This window comes from Delphinus delphis, chromosome 5, assembly GCF_949987515.2.
Source record: "Delphinus delphis chromosome 5, mDelDel1.2, whole genome shotgun sequence".
Classification (NCBI taxonomy): domain Eukaryota; kingdom Metazoa; phylum Chordata; class Mammalia; order Artiodactyla; family Delphinidae; genus Delphinus; species Delphinus delphis.
Genome location: NC_082687.1, coordinates 125369711 through 125390742, shown reverse-complemented (window position 1 = coordinate 125390742; position 21032 = coordinate 125369711). Strand labels below are relative to the sequence as shown.

The window sequence follows — 21032 nt, the reverse complement described above, 5'->3', positions numbered from 1 at the left end:
ATTATTTCCCCCCAAAGGAAAAATTCCAAAATATTAATGTGTTTTATTTCCATATCCTTTACGTAGTTTTGAGTAGATTGTTTAGCACATTAACTCACTAAGAACCTACTATGCTATGAAAAATCTGGAATCTTTCCAAAGATAATAACTTTAATAGATCTGAATTTTTTTTTTTTTTTTTTTTTTTGGTGGTACGCGGGCCTGTCACTGTTGTGGCCTCTCCTGTTGCGGAGCACACGCTCCAGATGCACAGGCTCAGCGGCCATGGCTCACGGGCCCAGCCGCTCCGCAGCATGTGGGATCTTCCCGGACCGGGGCACGAACCCGTGTCCCCTGCATCGGCAGGCAGACTCCCAACCACTGCGCCACCAGGGAAGCCCGACCTAAATATTTTTAATCGAAGAGTATACATTTGTGAAAATTACTTTAAAAGAAAAAAAAAAAAGCCTGTCCTACTGAATTATTCCTTAATATACTTATTGTAAAACTGTCCCATTTATTTCCCCTTCTTTGGCTTCTTTTTACTATTTTGTTGTTCTATTAATTTGCTAACATATTAATTCTTAAATGTTCCCAAATATCTAACTAGTAACTGTTTTCAACAAATTTAAAATCAAGAACAAAGCAATATTTGACAAATATGGTACCTGACAGAGGATGTTCTTGGCCCATGATCTCTGGAATCCATTACCCAACCAACATGACACTCTAGAGGGGGATTTGTACTATGTCTTGTTTTTCTCTTTCTTGGACTCTAAGGAAAAAGAAGTCAAACGTTCCAATTACCTTCAGTAGTGTGAACCTCACAAGTAAATTAAAAAAACCCTCTGACTGTAAACCAACTCAAACATTTTCATATGGTGGGTGACACATTATGAAATCATATGAAGTCACAAAACTCAAATATGTCACATACAAGTTACAAAACTTCACAAGACCCTTTGCTAGGTTTCAACACAAGGATTAAAAGAAATACAACTTAGAATGATTCCTCATTACACCTTCTGATTGTCTTTAATTAACACTATCCATTGTAAAGAAGTTATTCCTTAACCTGAGAAGACATTGCTATGGTAAAATACCATTTTTTAATGAATTCTTGCAGTCTAAAATATACATTACTTTTATTGTTACAGAAACTAAACTAAACTATAGAAACTATTTTTATTGTTATAGAAACTAAAAAAGAAACTAAAAAACATCATTTTGTAATGTTGAAGTATACAAACGGCAGGCTTTATATTCCTGGTGTTTTGTGTACCTTTACATCAATGGCTTTGGGTTCTTTAACAACAGGATAAAATCTTGGTGTTTTGTTTGGATCTTGTAATCTAGGTGTTCGAGGTGTTTTGGGTGTCCTTGCAGGATAAATTCTAGGAGATTCTGGAACTACTGTGGGTAATGAACGGGCCATTGTTGCCGAAGACATTTCTGAAACATCAAACAACTTCTGAGCTAATTCATCAGTCAAATCTGCAAAATAAAAAGCTGTTAAAAGGATTTAGGTGCTAGAAAAATATTTTACTTTGGGAACAAGGATAATTCTGAAATTCTCTACTCTCAGAGGATTTTTTTCATCAGAAATATTTCAAATATATAAGAAAGAATTTTTTAAAACCACTTGTCTACACATCACCTACCCTATTAAATTTTAATTTTGCTTTATTTCTGACTTTTTTTTTAAAGAAAAATATGCTAAAGACCACTGTGTAACCTTTCCTAATCTCATTTTGCTTTTCCTCCTCAGAGATAACCAGGCTCTTAAATTTGGTATTTTTATCTATTATTGTATATATATAATATTATTATTTTGCATAATTAACTTTATATAAGTGGCATCCCACTATATTATTATTTTGCAGGCTTTTTCAGTCAGTATTTTGTTTGTGACAATTATTCAGGTCTATTCATATGGCTTTGGCTTATTCATTTTCACTGCAGAATATCATACTGTTATACACATATCAAAATTTATTCATTCTCCTGAAGACATCTGTGTTACTTTCAAAGTTTTGGTATAATCAATAATGATGCAGTGAACATTGTTGAACATGTATCTTTATATAGGTGTGAGCATTTCTCTAGGGTTTATAACTGAAATGGAAATGCTGAGTCAAATGGCATGTGCATCTTCTGACTTACTAAATACTGATTGTCAACCTGCTTTCTACAGTGGTTTCACCAATTTATACTTCCAGCAGCAGCTTGTAAATATCCCAACACTTTAACATCCTGCTCAAGGCTGGGTTTTGTGTAAACTTTTAAATATTTTTCCACCTCATGGGATTTAAAAGGTATTTGCATTTCTTTGGTCATTAGAGAAGTTGAGCATATTTTCATATAGTCATCACTCAGTTTTCCCTTTCAGAGCTTGCCATTTATATCCTTTTGACTATTTTTCTATTGGGTTGTTTTACTTAGTTTGTGAAAATCTTAAGATAAAATACTAAGTAAGCAAGCAGATGAATCAAGTAGTACTGTCAAAAATGCAGTCGCTATTTCTATGTGGTTTTTCTTCAGACTTATCAACTTCTTTTGATTCATACAATAACCTTTTGTTCACCTGACAGATATTATTGAGTACCTACTACTATATGCCAAGTACTATTCTAGAGGCAAGTTTGTAAACTCAAAAAGTGAACTTACCACTCTAAGACCTAGTCTCTCTGTCTTGACATTTTCCCTCCTAATCCATTTTCTTTACTGTTGCCAGAATGATTATTCTGAGGAGCAAATTAGGTCATTTCACATTTCTACTTAAAAATTTTCAGCATTTCCCTGTTGCCTATAGGAGAAGTATAGGCTCTTTATCATGGCATATAATACTTTCCTGATTTTGCCTCATCTATTGTCATTCTCCACTTCAATCTTGGTGCCCCAAATAGCAACCTACTTGTTGTTCCTGTTTTCTGGCTTCATATCTTTTCATACACTTCTTCCTCTATCTAAAAGTCCCTTTCCTTCATCTTTTTACACCCAGTTAGACTCATATCCTTCCTTTAATACCCAGCATGTTACTTTCCCTGGGAATGCATAGCATTCCTTAAACATCTGCCAACAGAATTAATCAGTTCTTCTTTTGTACCACCTCTGCATTTTATCCATTTATTTTTAGATTTATTAAATTAAAATTTATTTTCTTACATATCATTCCATTAAATGCTAACAGTAAGTCTCAGTGCTTCCCGGAAAGCAAGGGCCAAAATCTAACATGTATACCAGGCTGTACAACTGTGACTAGAAAAAAGTATATCCCCACCCAATGACTGATAAACTTAACTGAATTGTGTTAATGCTGTTTTTCTGTATAGCAAAAAGATATACAATCTCGGGAGTTAAAAGTAGGAGCATACAATGAAAATTATGGTAAATCCAGTGCCCTTGTAAAAGAAACATTCAAAGATCTAGGAGCAGTAACAACCCAGTAAGTAAGCTTCCTAGCATCTAGATTATGGTCTCTAAATTCCATTTCCCACTGATCTAGTCTCCTTCAAAAAAACAAAAACAAACAAACAAACAAACAAAAAAACAGTCTGAAGCACAAAGTATTATACGAGCCTAGGAAATTTTGAGCCAGAAAGCAATGAAGTTAAAAATGAAAATATAAGCATAGTTCATGAAAACATAGCAGCAAACTTTAGGGGACATCACCAGTGAAAACAATGACTGAACTGGATTAAGCACATCAAATAAATAAACCCCATGAGAGTTCATAATGATACTTTAAAACTTAATCATATCTCTGGGTTGCTAGGGCACCAACTCATTATTCTGAAAATAATAAATTGAATACAAAGAAATAAACAAGAATTTATCCTTCCTTTCTTGTAAAAATTGAATTCCAGAGTAAACAAAGAATTTATAAAAAAAAAATTCTTCCTTATAGAATTCTAGGTTAAGAAATACAGAAGAAATAATAGAATTGGAAGGTGAATATTTTGCAACTCTAATGAAATAGAGGACCAGGGGAATATTCATCAGTAGCTGCTAAAAGCATTTGGTAAAACGTTGAGGAGAGATTTCACGAGCCATGAAAGAAATAACTGATATACTGACTTAATTAAAATGAAAACCTTACGCTTTGTGAACAACACTGTCAAGAGAACGAAAAGACAAGCCACAGAATGGCAGAAAGCATTTGCAAAAGACACATCTGATAAAGGACTATTATCCAAGATATACAAAGAACTTTTAAAACTCATCAATTAAAAAAACAAAACAAAACAAAACCTGATTAGAAAATGGGCCAAAGACCTAACAGACACTTCACCAAAGAAGAAATACAAATGGCAAATAACACATGAAGATACTCCACATTAGATATCATCAGGGAATTGCAATGTAAGACGACAATGAGATTCTACTACACACCTATCAGATTGGCCAAAATCCAGAACACTGACAACACTAATACATGCTGGTGAGAATGTGGAGTAACAGGAACTCTCATGCATTGGTGGTAGGAATGTAAAATGGTACAGCCACCTTGGAAGACAGTTTGGAAGTTTCTTACAAAACTAAACATACTCTTATCATACAATCTAGCAGTTGCCCTCCTTGGTACTTACCCAAAGGAGCTGAAAACTTATGTCCACACAAAAACCTGCTCATGGATGTTTAAAGCAGCTTTATTCATAACTGCCAAAACTTGGAAGCTACCGGGATAGCCTTCAGTAGCTGAATGGATAAATAAACTGTCACATACCCAGATGATGGAACATTATTCAGTGGTAAAAAGAAACGAGCTATCAAATCATGAAAAGACATGAAGGAACCTTAAAAGCCTATTACTAAGTGAAGGGATCCAATCTGAAAAGGCTACACACTGGGTGATTCCAACTATTCAATGTTCTGGAAAAGGAAAACTATGGAGATGATAAAAAGACCAGTTGTTTCTAGGGGTTGAGGGGAGGGAGAGATGAACAGGTGGAACACAGAGGATTTTTAGGGCTGTGAAAATACTATGTTTGATACTATAATGATGGCTACATCTCATTATACATTTATACAAACCTGTAGAATGTACGCCAGGAGTAAACGCTAATGGAACTATGGACTTTTGGTGACTACAATGTGTCAGTGTAGGCTCATCAATTGTAACAAATGTACCACTCTGATGTGGGATGTTGCTATAAAGAGGCAACATCTTTCACCAGAGGGGTGATAGCTATGCAAATTGGGATCAGGGAGTAAATGGGAAATCTCTGTATCTTTTAATTTTGCTATGAGCCTAAAACTGCTCTAGAAAAAAAGCCTTTAAAAAAAAAGGTAAAGGGAAACTTTATGATGAATGGATCAGACTGATAGCATCTAAACCCAATGACCAGTCATAACATCACTAAAAGTGAGCCTGAAAGACATCATATGATGCAATGGGAAGTAAACAACTCCTCCTAAGAAATAGTCTTGCTATCAGAAATATAAAAATCCTGAATATACTAACTGTTCTATATCTAAATACCAGTTCACAGGAAATAGAGGAGATAAAGGGACATATGATGTGAAGATACAATCAGATAAATCTAGCTAATAAGAAATTGCATGACAAAGTAATCACTTTCTTCAACAAATCACTGGCATGGAAAAACAAGAGAAGAGGAATGATTATAGATTAAAAGTGACTTAATGGTCTTATCAATCAAATGCAACGTGTGCATCTTGCTTGGTCCTGATTCAAACAACAAATTAGAAAAAGATATATTTCAGACAATCAGGAACAACAAACATAAACTGGGTAGTAGATGATATTAAGGAATTATTTCTAATTTTATGTGAAATAATGGTACCATGAAAATTTATATATATATATAAATTTGCAATATACAATGAAATATTTACAGAATAAATAATATGGTGTTTGAGATTCGATATGCAATACCAGAAACAGATGAGGAACAAGGTACAGATGAAAAAAGAATGTCAAACTATTAACAATTGTTGAAATTAGGTGAGATGGGTACATGGGGGTCCATTAGACAGTTTTCTCTGCTTTTATTTTTATCTGAACATTTCCATATTAAAAAGTTACATTTTATTCAGTTTTATATTTATTTTATTCCAGGTTTAATTCAGTGTGAGTTTTATCCACCAAGAAGAGTCCAGATATACCAATTTTGTGATGATTAAGATCTATAGAGTACTTTTGTTATCTCAAAAGAAACATTTTACAAAATTTGCATAGGTACCATATACCAATTTATATTTTGACAGGGACTTCCCTGGTGGTCCAGTGGGTAAGACTCTGCACTCCCTAAGGAGGGGGCTCTCGTTCAGTCCCTGGTCAGGGAACTAGATCCCGCATGCATGCCACAACTAAGAAGCCTGCCTGCCACAACTAAGACCTGGCACAGCCAAAATAACTAACTAAATAAATAAATATTAAAAAATGATAATATTTTGACAAAAAAAGTATCAAAAATAGTTAACACAATTTCAAGTACATAAAATATAGTAGATATAAAAATTAAATTACTAGAAAAATAGGTAGTTAGGAAATAAGAATACATTAAAAAAATTTTTTTTTGGTTGCATTGGGTCTTAGTTGCGGCAGGTGGGCTCCTTAGTTGCGGCTCAAGGGCTCCTTAGTTGTGGCATGTGAACACTTAGTTGTGGCATGTGAACTCTTAGTTGCAGCATGAATGTGTGATCTAGTTACCAGATCAGGGATGGAGACTGGGCTCCCTGCATTGGGAGCACAAAGTCTTAACCACTGCGCCACCAGGGAAGTCCCTGAAGTTGTTTTTTATCAAATATAAGCCTGGGATGATACATGAATATCATTTAGATATTATAACTTCTTTTTTATCAAAATCATGGGCCATCTCTTGTACATGAATGTTCAAAATAGCATTTTTCATAATAGCCAAAACCAAAACCAAAAAATCCAAATATCCATCAACTTCCAAATGGATAAACCAAATGAAGTATGTCCATGCTATAGAACACTACCTCACAAAAAGGAGTGAAGTACAAATATAAGCAACAACATAGAGTAATCTCAAAAATATTATATTAATTGAAAGAAGCCAGACACATTGACTACATATCATATGATCCCATTTACATGAAATTTCTAGGAAGTGCAAAAACATACAGACAGAAAGCAGGTCACTGGTTACCTCAGACTGAAACTGAGTGCTGAAATTGACTACAAATGATCGTGGGGGAACTTTTATTGTGATGGAATTTAAAAACTGAATTGTGGAACTGGTGTACAACTATACAAATTTACTGAAATTAATCAAACTATACACTTAAAGTGAGTTAATTTTATGTAAATTATACCTCAAAAAAGCTTTAAAACACAAAAGACCAGGCCATCTGCTCTTCAGGGAACCTCAATTGTGATTGACTACCATACAGTTTCTGCTAAAAGTTTATCAGAGAAGACTGATATTTCAGAGGATTAGGCTAAAGCACTGATTTTCAAAGTGTAGTCCCAACCAGTGGTACAGGATAATCAGAATAATCTGGGAACTTGTTAAAAATGCATATTCTCAGGTCTTACCTCAACTTACTAAATCAAGAAACTCTGGGTACAGAGTTCCTTGATTTAACAAGCTTTCCAGGTGAATCTGATACTTGCCAAAGTTTAAGAACCACTGGACTGAGGGGGGTGTGCTAACTATTTTGCTACTTAAGATTTTCCAAATGTTATTCCACCAAATCATTGCACACCTGCATACCTGGACCATATGAACCTTATCCATGGTCCCCATTGTCTTTATAGACAGGAATTGCCTTTATAAAAACAGAACTTGGGCTTCCCTGGTGGTGCAGTGGTTGAGAATCTGCCTGCCAATGCAGGGGACACAGGTTCGAGCCCTGGTCTGGGAAGATCCCACATGCTGCAGAGCAACTAGGCCCGTGAGCCACAACTACTGAGCCTGCGCGTCTGGAGCCCGTGCTCCACAGCAAGAGAGGCCGCGATAGTGAGAGGCCCGCGCACCGCGATGAAGAGTGGCCCCCGCTTGCCACAACTGGAGAAAGCCCTCGCACAGAAACGAAGACGCAACACAGCCATAAATAAATAAATAAATAAATAAATAAGAATTTCCTTTTTAAAAAAAAAAAACAAAACAGAACTTAATATTATGCTGTTGGTGTTCACTGAAGGCTGATAATAACAAATGCTATACGAGGACTGACATTCTATTTTTTTATGTAAATAAAATGTCACTGAAGCAGGACTCAGCAAATATTTTTCTGTAAATGCCAGATAGTAATTTTTTTTCACTTTTCAGGTCATAAAGTCTCTGTTAAAACTACTCAACCCTGCCATTGTAGTACAGGTATAGACTATATGTAAATGAAAGGTATGGCCAAATTAGACCATGGCAGGCCAGTTTGGGCCTATGGGTTAATAAATTTGCCAACCACTGAAACTGGATTTACACTTTGCCTGCAAAAAGTCATTATAACTATATTTCATGTATTGGATAAGGTAGAGGAAAGTATGAACACATCAAAAAGAGATACAGACAATAAAAAAAAGAATCCAATCCAACTTCTAGAGAAGAAAAATACAACAGCTGAGATTTTTCAAAAATACACCAGATGGGTTTAAAAATAGATTAGACACTGCAGAATAAAAGACTAATAATTAACCTGAAAGCATAGGAGTAGAAATTGCCCAAAACACAGAGGAAAAAAAAGACTGAAAAAAGACTGAAAAAAAAGAAGGCATTAGTGAGCTATGTGACTTCAAGTAGATTAATATACATGTAACTGGAATCTTAAAGGAAAGACTTAAAAGTACATTAAAAATTATTAATTTTTAAAAATTTAAACTGTTAATTTAAAATATGGCTAAAAATTTTTCCAAAGTTGATTAAAAATATGTAAACACGTAGATTAAAAAAAAACCTCAATAAGCCTGGAAGAAAATCACATCAAGACAATCACAATTAAACTTCTTCCAACAGGTGATAAGGAGAAGTAGTAAAAGCATCCAGAATCAATAACATTTATCCAATCTGAACGACAGAGCAAAAAAACAATTGGAAAAAAACTAATCAAGCCTCAGGAATCTGTGGAACAACAATACGTCCTTGAGAGGAGAGAAAATGCAGAACCAAAAAAATTTTTGAAGAAATAATAGTTTAAAACTTTCCTAGTTTGGCTAAAGGCATGAACCTACACATTCAAGAAACAGAAGCCCATCAAGGATTAATCCAGAGAAATCCATGGTCAGGCACATCACACTCTAATTGCTAAAAACTTAAGACAAATAAAAATTCTTGAAAGTAGCTAGAGAAAAAGAACTCAATACAAGTAAGGGAACAATCTGAATTACTACAAAATTTTTAAATCAGAAACTATGGAGGACAGAAAGAAGTGGCCTGACAGTTTTAAGTGCTGAAAGAAAAGAACTGTCATTCCAGAATTCTGTATCTAAGGAAACATCCTTTGGGAATGAAGGTGAAATAAACACACCATCATCAGATGAAGGAAAACTAAGGTAAATAAACCATAGTCAGCAGAATTTCTCTCAAAGAATTGCTAAAGAAAGTACCTCAAACAGAAGAAAAGGATATCAGAAAGAAACTTGGAACATCATAAATACAGGAAGAGCAAGAGAATGGTAAAAGTATAATATAGATAATAGACTATTATCCTTTTAAGTTCTTTAAAACATACTTGATAGTTAAAAGTAAAAAATATAACACTGATAGGATTTTCAATTTATTTTCAAGACTATACCACAAAGAAACTTATATGTAAGTAAAATTTCTATGTTCCTATTGAAGTAGTAAAATATTGATTCTAAATAAAATGAAAAGTTAAGTGTATCTAGAGCAACCTAATCCCTAGAGGAACTACTAAAAAAATAATTACACAAAAAAGGCATATATGGCCAAACTCACCCTAGGTAAATTAAAATGTAATTAAAAAAATTACATAGACGGTTTTCCCTTGAACAACATGGGGTTAAATTTTGCAGGTCAGCTTATAAGCAGATTTTTTTTTCAATAAATATAGGACATGTATTTTCATTTTAAAGATCTTTAAATTAACTAAGTGTGGGAAAAGTTTGTGTTCAATTAGAGATCACAGTATGTAGAATCAAAAGAACTAGGGTTTGAGTTCTGATTCTATTCAAACTGTTTCAGCTTCTTATCCTTGGTTGAGTCATTTATCAATTCCTTGTTTTTGAGGGAGAGATAATAGTATTTTTGACTATGTGTGGGGGGGTCAGCACCCATAACCCCCTAGATGTTTAAGGGTCAACTGTAACCTAAACAGGGCAGAGAAAGGGAAACAAAGGAACAAAATCTGAATCCAAACATAGCAATAATTACATTAAATGTAAACAATCTAAACATACCAATTAAAAGACAGATTTTCAGACTGAATTTAACGAAAAGACCAGTCTATATGCTGTCTATAGCAAGCTCACTTCAAATATAATGAAATAAGTAGCTTAAAAGTAAAGGGATGAAAAAAGACACACCATACAAAGACATACCATACAAAGAGTAATCAAGAAAAAGCTGGAATGGCTATATCAAAATTAGATAAACGAGATTTCAGAGCAAATAAAATGAACAGGAATAAAGAAGGCAGTATAAACTGATATAAAGGTCAAATCCTAAGAAGACACAATAAACCTAAGGGTGTAGTACACCTAGTAAAAAGAGCTTCAAAATAAATGAAGAAAAAACTGACAGAAATCAAAGGAAAAACAGAAATCTGCAATTACAGTTGGAGACTTAAACACTTTTCTCTCACTATTAGAGCTAGTAGCCAAAAGAAAATTAGCAAGGGAATAGAACTTACAAACACAATCAACTAACTGACCCTAATAAGAATTTGTAGATACTCCACTCAAAAACAGCAGAATAGGGCTTCCCTGGTGGCACAGTGGTTGAGAGTCCGCCTGCCGATGCAGGGGACACGGGTTCGTGCCCTGGTCCGGGAAGATCCCACATGCCGCGGAGCGGCTGCGCCCGTGAGCCGTGGCCGCTGGGTTTGCACGTCCGGAGCCTGTGCTCCGCGACGGGAGGGGCCACAGCAGTGAGAGGCCTGCGTACCGCAAAACAAAAAACAAAAAACAATAAAACCACAGCAGAATAAATATTCTTGTCAAAGCACATGGAACATTCACTAAGACAGACAATACTGTGTGTCATAAATTAGACCTTGACAAATTTAAAAGAACTGAATCATGCAAAGTATGTTCTCTGACCATAATGGAATGACACTATGTATCAATAAGACCAATAACAAAAATATAATAGGAAAATTTCCAATCACTTGAAAATTAAACAACATGTTCAAAATGTTCATGGATCAAAGAGGAAGTTTCAAGAGGAATTAGAGAATATTTTGAAAAAATGAAAATTAAAACACAACACACCAAAATCTGTGAAATGAAGTTAAAATAGTGCTTAAAGGAAAGCATATAGGATTAAATGCTTATATTAGAAAAGTCTCAAATGACTAATGTAAGCTTCCCTCTTAAAAAATAAGATATCAGGGGAACTTCCCTGGTGGTCCAGTGGGTACGACGCTGCGCTCCCAGTGCAGGGGGTCAGGGTTCGATCCCTGGCCAGGGAACTATAACCTGCATGCATGCCACAGCTAAATAGTTCGCATGCCAAACTCAGAAGTCCACATGCCCCAACTAAGAGTTCGCATGCCGCAACTAAGAAGCCCACAGGCCACAACAAAGATCCGGAGTGCCACAACTAGGATCCAGTGCAGCCTAAATAAATAAATATTTTTTTAAAAAATAACATATCAGGCAAATACCCAAATATTTAGAAATTAAACAAAATGACTTCCAAATAACTGATGGGTCAAAGAAAAATACAAAGAAATTAGAAAATATTTAGAATTGAATAAAAATGAAAAAACAATACATTGAAATTTGTGAGATGCACCTAAAATAGTGCTTAAAAGGAAATTTGTAGCAATAAATTCTTATAATAGAAAAGAAGAAATTTCTCAAATAAATTATCTAAGCTTCTACCTTATGAAACCAGAAAAGGAGGAGCAAAATAAACCCAAACCAGGAGAACAAAAAAGGAAAAATAAAAATGAGAGCAGAAAATAATACTACTGGGAGAAATAATAAGGTAGATCAATGAAAACAAATCTTCTTTAGAAAATGTATCAGTGAACTTCCCTGGTGGCTCAGTGGTTAAGAATCTGCCTGCCAATGCAGGGGACACGGGTTCGAGCCCTGGTCTGGGACTATCCCACATGCTGCGGAGCAACTAAGCCCATGCACCACAACTACTGAGCCTGCGCTCTAGCGCCCGTGAGCTACAACTATGAAGCCCGCGTGCCTAGACCCCATGCACAGAAGCCACCATAATGAGAAGCCCATGCACCGCAACAAAGAGTAGCCCCTGTTCACCACAACTACAGCAAGCCTGCATGCAGCAACGAAGACCCAACACAGCCAAAGATAAAAATAAATAAAATTTTAAAAAGAGAAAATTTATCAAATCGATCAATTGATATAGCTCCAGCCAGATTGATCAGGGAAAAAAAGAAAGGTAGCACAAATTACAAATACCAGGAGTGAAAGAAGAGTTACTGAGATACCTTGTTTTATTGTGCTTTGCTTTATTGCAATTCGAAGACATTGCGTTTTTGTTTTTGTTTTTACAAAGAGAAAGGTGTTTTGTTGTTGTTGTTTTTTGGCCATGTGGCATGTGAGATCTTAGTTCCCTGACCAGGGATCAAAACTGTGCTCCCTGCAATGGAAGCATGGAATCCTAACCACTAGATCGCCAGGGAATTCCCTACAGATTAAAGGTTTATGGCAACTTTACGTCCAGCAAATCTACTGGTGCCACTTTCCAACAGCATTTGCTCATTCATGTCTCTGTGTCACATTTTGGTAATTATCACAATATTTCAAACTTCTCCATTATTATATTTGTTCCAGTAATCTGTGACCAGTTATCTTCGATGCTACTATTGTAATTATTTCGGGGGTACCATGAACAAAACCCATATAAGACAGTAAACAATTGAAAATGGGTATATTCTGACTGCTCCATCAACCAACTGTTCCTTCATCTCTTTCCCTCTCCCTGGGGCTCCCTATTCCCAGAGACACAAAAATATTGAAATTAGGCCAATTAATAATCCACAAAGGCTTCTAAGTGTTCAAGTGAAAGGAAGAGTCATGCGTCTCTCACTTTAAATCAAAAGCTAGAAATGATTAAGCTTAGTGAGCAAGGCACATATATACAATGGAATATTACTCAGCCATAAAAAGAAACAAAATTGAGCTATTTGTAATGAGGTGGATGGACCTAGAGTCTGTCATACAGAGTGAAGTAAGTCAGAAAGAGAAAGACAAATACCATATGCTAACACATATATATGGAATTTAAGAAAAAAAATGTCATGAAGAACCTAGGGGTAAGACAGGAATAAAGACACAGACCTACTAGAGAATGGACTTGAGGATATAGGGAGGGGGAAGGGTAAGCTGTGATAAAGTGAAAGAGTGGCATGGACATATATACACTACCAAACGTAAAATAGGTAGCTAGTGGGAAGCAGCCGCATAGCACAGGGAGATCAGCTCGGTGCTTTGTGACCACCTAGAGGGGTGGGATAGGGAGGGTAGGAGGGAGGGAGACAGAAGAGGGAAGAGAGATGGGAACACATGTATATGTATAACTGATTCACTTTGTTATAAAGCAGAAACTAACACACCATTGTAAAGCAATTATACTCCAATAAAGATATTAGAAAAAAACAAAACAAAAAAAACATGGACATAATAAGGCAAAAAACAAAAGGCAAGTAAACTAGAATAGACATTTTTTTAAAAAAAGAAAAAAGGTGGAGGACATATACTGATTTTAAGATTATAGTTATCAAGTTGTGCTAGTGGCAAAGGGATAAACATAGAGACAAGATGAACAGAATATAGAGTCCAAAATCTATACACATATAGTTAATTGGTTTTTGTCAAAGATCAAAAGGCAGTTCAATGGAGAAAGAATAAACTTTCCAACAAATGGTGCTGAAATCACTGGATATCCATATCCATACTTATATCATATACCAAAAAGAAAAAAAAGAAAAAAAAAACAATTAACTCAAAATTGAATAGAAACCTGAATTATGTAAAAGCTAAAACTATAAAGCCTCTAACAGAAAATCTTTGTGGCCAATAGCTCCTGTTACATATACGTAAATGCCACATAAGAAGTTAAAACCTACTTGTATAAAATTAGACAACCAGGGCACTTCCCTGGTGATCCAGTGGTTAAGAATCCATTTTGCAATGCAGGGGACCCAGGTTTGATCCCTGGTTGGGCAGCTAAGATCCCACATGCTGCGGGACAACTAAGCCTATGTGCCGCAACTACTGAGCCCACATACCACAACTAGGAAGCCCACGTGCTACAACTACAAAGCCCATGCGCTCTGGATCCTGCGTACCACAACTAGAGAGCCAGAGCACTGGAACTAATGAGCGTGTGCACTCTGTAGCCCACGCGCCATAACAAGAGAGAAAGCTGGCACACCGCAACAAGAAGCCCACGCACTGCAATGAAAGATCCCATGTGCTGCAACTAAGACCCAACACAGCTGATAAATAAATAAACAAACAAGCAAACAAATAACTAAAATTAGACAACTGGCTACCTGGCTACAAGTCTCCCTCTAAATGTCAAGTCCAGACTGGTTTTCAGGCTTATTCTCCTGAATTCCTCAGGGAATGAGATCTATTTTATCTATTAAAGTTTGGGCTGTCACTCATCCTACTTCTAATTGGGTCTGTTGCACGAAAATGGAAGACGAAGGGATTGAGATCTTAATCAGACAAGACTCAGATCCAGGACTTGGAACAGTGGAATATTTCCAACTCGGTGTCCATTCCCCAAATCAAGGCAGGACTACACCCCATTTCAGGAGGAAGTAGCTAGAGTGGTTGTCACCTCATTCCCTGAAAGATTTGAGGAAGGTTGAAACAGGAGTGGGGATTGAAATCGAGTCCCCTAAAACCAAGTTCCTCTGCCAAGTTTATGATTAAGTTCTCTGTCCAAAATGTTATTCCCTTTCTTGTCCAACACGCTTTCTCAAGATTGAAGAGTAGCAAACAAAAGGGGGGACTGAAATTGGGCAGAACCCTATGGGGCCCTCCCAGGTACAAATTCTTTGTGTCCCCCATTTCTTGTATATAGGAAATAGGCTTCATTCAGCCTCCTAGACCCTCCCACAGTTCCAAAGGGCAGATTCAAGCAGCTGCTAATCAAGTGAGGGAATGCAGAAACAAAGGAGGAGCATCAAGAAACAATAGTGCAGAATGGGGCAAGGTCCTGGTTTCTCCTTAAAGAATATACATAACAATATATCAGGACTTTCCTGGTGGTGCAGTGGTTAAGAATCCGCCTGCAAATGCAGGGGACACGGGTCCAAGCCCTGGTCTGGGAAGATCCCGTGTGCCGCGGAGCAACTAAGCCCTTGAGCCACAACAACTGAGCCTGCACTCTAGAGCCTGCGAGCCACAACTACTGAGCCCACGTTCCTAGAACCCGTGCTCCACAACAGGAGAAGCCACCACAATGAGAAGCCTACGCACCGCAAAGAAGAGTAGCCCCCGCTCGCCACAACTAGAGAAAGCCCACATGCAGCAACGAAGACCCAGCACAGCCAAAAATAAAAACTAAATAAATAAATAAAGTGTGTATTTCAGTGTAAGCACACTTTAAAAAACAAAACAAAACAATATATTGTTGAGTTCTTCTACAGGAACTAAGGTCCCACCCAGGTGGAAGATGGTAACTTCAGGCTCAGCACAAGAGTCCTAGAACACTGCCCTGTTACCTCACCACCAACCAGTCAGAAGAAAGTCCCAAACCCAGCAGCCCTCACCCCAAATTCTGCCTATAAAAACTTTTCCCTGAAAACCATAAGGAAGTTTGGGCTTTTGAGCACAAGCCACTGTTCTCCTTGCATGGCCCTGCAATAAACCTTTCTCTGCTCAAAAAAAAAAAAAAGAAAAAGAAAATCTTTGGATTTTGGATTAAGCAGAGATTTCTTACCTAGACACCAAAAGCATAATCCACAAAAAAATTTTAAATTGCACATCATTAAAAATACGAAGTTCACATCAGTATCCCGCAAGCCATGCAGCATGGAAAAAAAAAAGTTCTACTCTTCAAAAGGCACTCTTTTTTTTATTTTTGGCCATGCCACGTGGCTTGCAGGATCTCAGTTTCCCAACCAGGGACTGAACCCAGGCAATGGCAGTGAAAGCACGGTATCCTAACTACTAGACCACCAGGGAACTCCCAAAAGGTCCTCTTAAGAAAATGAAAAGATAATCTCTAGATTGGGAGAAGATATGTGCAAATTACATATGTAATAAAGACTTGAACCAGAATAAATAGCTCTCAAAGGTCAGTAAGAAAACTCAAAAGAAGTCAAAATATTTGAGCAGTCACTTCACCAAAGATATATTGATGGCAAATAACCACATGAAAAGATGCTCAGCATGTTTAGTCACAATGAGATACTAATACATACCTATTAGAATGGCAAATTTTTTAAAAAACTTACGATACTAAGTGCTCGTGAGGACGTGGAGCTACTGGAATCCTCATACATTGCTGACGGGAATGCAAAATGACACAGCCACTTTGGAAAACCATTAGAAAGTTTCTTATAAAGTTAAACATACACTTACCACATGACCCAGCAATCCCACTAAGTATTTACCCAAGTGAAATGAAGACTTATAGTCTCATCTAAACCTATAAGCAAATATTTATAGCATCTTTATTCATAATCACCAAAACTAAAAACAACCTACACGTTCTTCAACTAATGCTTACATCCATGTAACAGAATATTACTTACCAGTAAAAAGGAACAAATAACACACAAAAATATGGATGAATCTCAAATGCATTATACTAAGTGAAAGAAGTCAGACTCAAAGGGCTACACTCTATACAATCCCATTCATATGATATTCTGGTAAAGGCAAAACTATAGGAGTAGAAAATAGAAAAGAGGCTGCCAAAGGCTAGGCATGAGGTTGACTACAAACAAGCATGGGAGAATTTGTGGGGAGTAATGGAACTGTGCTATAATTTGAGTAGGTGGTAGTTACATGAGTGCATCTGTCAAAATTCCCAAAACTGTATATCCAACAAGTGTGAAATTTACTGAATATAAATTATACTTTATTTTTTTTAAAGAAAATAAAGAAAGAAGATAACTCTGGATCCTTGTAAGGTGGAATGAAAGGAAAGAGACAGATTAGGAGTTATTATAATTAACCAGTGGTAAAATGATGGTGGCTTTTGCCAGGGTGATAGAAGTAGAGAAGGTAAGAAGTAGTTAGGTTCTGAATATATTTTAAAGGGCAATTGATATAAAGGAATAAAAAGGAATAAGAAATAGAAGTTGAAAAAGAAAGGGATCAAAGACAACATCAAGATTTTTTTTTACCCATACAACTAGAAAGATGCAGTTAACATTCATAGAGATGTAGAAGTCTGGGAGGAGAAGTCCTTGGAAAGGTGTGGTAATTCAGACTTTGGATTTTGAACATACAAAGTTTGACATGTTTATAAAATATCCAAGTGAAACTGTTGACTACACAGTTGGTTATTTATATGGAATATAGGATGGAGTCTGTACACATAAATTTGACACTCATTGGTATAAGGATTCTATTTAAAACCATGAAATTAAATACTATTACCTGAGGAGTTATTTAGGATCAGAAAGAGAAGAGACTTGAAGACTAGGTGCTAAAGCATCCAAAGCTTGGGGAAATGGGGAAGAACCAGCAAATAAGACTCCCTGAAGTACAATGAGAACTAAGTAAATAGTGTATAGGAAGAATGTGTTTCAAGACAGAGAATGATTGATCCAATGCTGTTGGGGAAGATGATGATTGATATGACCCCTCCTAAACACAGAGATCTCTAGAGGCACTATCAAAAGCTGATTTGGGGTGTGAGGGGCAAAAGCCTGTTTGAATCGGGTATAGGGGATAAACAGGAAGATAGATATTAAAGACAGTGAAAACAAACACTTTTTTTTTTGCTTTAAATTCTATTTTGTAATAGCAATAGCAGTTCTTTTTATTACCATCGCTGTTTTATAGCACTTTGCCTCCTTTTGCCTTTCAATCTTTCTGTATACTTATGACATACCAACAGCACAGAGCGGAATATTCTTTAAATCTAATCTATAATTGTCTTTATAACTGAAAGTTAATCTATTCAACAGTTCTTATCATAGCAATATACTGATTTCTATTCTTAATTTTTGCTTATTCTTTCTGTTCATATTTTTTAAAATTGGAGATTATAGCACATGAAGATTAATAAATGTACACATAGATTTAAAACTACAGTTGATTTAGAAATGAAAATGAGAACAAGAAATTAAGTATGGAAAAAAATTAAGCTTTCTAAAAACACTGTATTAAAAAAAATCTTTTGGTAAATATCTGAGACTTTACTTAAAGAGCTTAATCACTTATAACCCAGGAAGACAATATTTAAAAGAAACACAGAGTTGGTACTCACAAATCCACCAACTACGCTAATACATAAATTACAGATTCAGGCAAACCCATTTGCAGACTTTCCAAATGGGATTCCTCCCTTTTCTCAGGAATTAAACACTACATTAATTTTTATTTTTCCCTCCCCTTGCTCTTCATGGTTTCTACAGGCTATGCATGTATCCATGAATTTTATAAGATGGCATTAAATTGATACATCCTCTACTTTTATGATTAACCCATTTTGTCACATGTAGCTTTAGTTCTTTCATTTTCCACTGCTGCATATTTTTCCTTTCTATGAATATGCCACATATTATATTCTACTATAAATGGGTATTTTTTTAATTTTCTTTTTTTTAATATTATGAACAATGTTGCTATAAATGTTCTTTTTGGTAAACATTTGCAACAGTATCTCTTGAAGTGAAACTGCTGGGTTATAATATGTCACCATGGTTTTAACTGGCAAATCGCAGCAAAGTAGAGTATAATATCTTTTCATATTTACCAGCCATACAGTTTTCCTCTATGTGAAGCTCCAGTTTATGTTTTGTCAACTACTTTTTCTACTGATCTCTTTTCATATTGACTTTTTAAAATAGAAGTATAGTTGATTTACAATATTATATTCATTTCAGACATACAACACAATTCAATACTTTTATGGATTATGCTCCATTTAAAGTTATTACAAAACAATGGCTATATTCCCATGTACTATGCAATATATCCTTGTCGCTTATGTATTTTATACATAGTAGTTTGTATCTCTCCCCTCGCCCCTTCCCTCTAATTTTTTAAAATATTTATTTATTTTTGGCTGCATTGGGTCTTCGGTGTTGCGCGAGGGCTTTCTCTAGTTGCGGCGAGTGGGGGATACTCTTCATTGCGGTGTGCAGCCTTCTCGTTGCAGTGGCTTCTCTTGTTGAGGAGCAAGGGCTCTAGGTGCACAGGCTTTAGTAGTTGTGGCTCATGGGCTCTACAGCGCAGGCTCAGTAGTTGTGGAGCACGGGCTTAGTTGCTCTGCAGCATGTGGGATCTTTCTGGACCAGGGATCGAACCCGTGTCCCCTGCATTGGCAGGTAGATTCTTAACTACTGCACCAGCAGGGAAGTCCCTCTTCCCTCTAATTCTCTGTTACTTCTATGCATTGTAAAATTTATCTCTTTGGGACTTAACAACTTGGGAACATGCTCATGGGATGATATTAAGTAAAATGAGTAAAATGAAGAGTGGTAGATATGATGCAATCCGAACTGTGCATACGGGAGAATATTTACTTATTGGCAATGGAAGGTGCTGATGGTTGACCAGATCACTGTCTTTAAGAAGGCTCCATTTTCAAATGAATTATATGTATTTTTGTAGCTGTGAACCATATCCTCCATGCTTCTTTCCTTTTGAAAATGGGATACTATCTTTTTTCCTTTTGCACAGAGCAGTATATCTGCCCAGTTAACAATAAAAATTATTGAGATTATCAGGGGACGAGAGTGTAATCTGTACTTTATTCCAAAACTTTGCATATCTCTCTTTTTTTTTTTTTGGTACGCGGGCGTCTCACTGTTGTGGCCTCTCCCGTTGCAGAGCACAGGCTCCGGACGCGCAGGCTCCGCGGCCATGGCTCACGGGTCCAGCCGCTCCACGGCATGTGGGATCTTCCCGGATCAGGGCACGAACCCACGTCCCCTGCATCGGCAGGCGGACTCTCAACCACTGCGCCACCAGGGAAGCCCTGCATCTCTCTTTAATAGTTCTCATAGGGTATAGTCCAAGGTGCCAAACTGAACAAAGATGTTAACATGAAATCTTCGTTTATTTAAAATGTGGTCACTTCTTTTATCATGAAAAAACTACACACACTAACTCTGACTTCAATAATAACTTTAAATCACTTTGAGTCACTGAATTTTAAAACTGTATTGTATGGCAGAATTTATTAAAAAGTTAAAAGTAGGTCTTCCCTGGTGGCGCAGTGGTTGAGAGTCTGCCTGCCGATGCAGGGAACACGGGTTCGTGCCCCGGTCCGGGAGGATCCCACATGCCGCGGAGTGGCTAGACTCATGAGCCATGGCTGCTGAGCCTGCGCGTCCGGAGCCTGTGCTCCGCAACGGGAGAGGCCACAACAGTGAGAGGCCCACATACCGCAAAAAAAAAAAAAAAAAAAGAAAGAAAGTTAAAAGTAGATCCCGGGAATTTAAGTAAATTAATTAATTAAATAAAATACATCTCTTGGGACTTTAATTCTATGATGTGGTGAGGAGCATAAATTATCAATTTTAATTTACTCAAATTAAACAACACAAAAAATCTTGTAATTAGACTAAACATCCTTAGTGGAATATCCTAAGAATGTTAAAAAAAAAAGAAGTTTAAAAGTATAAAGTTTTTAAAATTTCAAAGCTTAAAAATTTAAAGAATTTTTTTAAAAGTAAGCTTCTTTTAGTATTTATAGTAGTATTATTTAATATTATTGTTATTCTGAAGCTACTATATCATAGGATAAACAATTCTGTTACTG

The 21032-nt window shown here is 36.3% G+C and overlaps 1 protein-coding gene across 3 annotated transcripts in view; it reads right to left on the bottom strand.

Moving 5' to 3' along the window:
- LARP1B (La ribonucleoprotein 1B) overlaps positions 1–21032 on the bottom strand; it is a 130106-nt gene that overhangs the window by 30598 nt on the left and 78476 nt on the right. For 2 of the 3 annotated variants that reach the window (XM_060012968.1, XM_060012970.1), the window contains 2 exons: positions 1262–1473; positions 648–754 (listed from right to left, as the gene is read on the bottom strand). In XM_060012968.1, the coding sequence (XP_059868951.1) occupies positions 648–754; positions 1262–1473 (319 nt within the window). The remainder of the gene's footprint in view (positions 1–647; positions 755–1261; positions 1474–21032) is intronic. The other variant, XM_060012969.1, reaches the window with a different exon arrangement.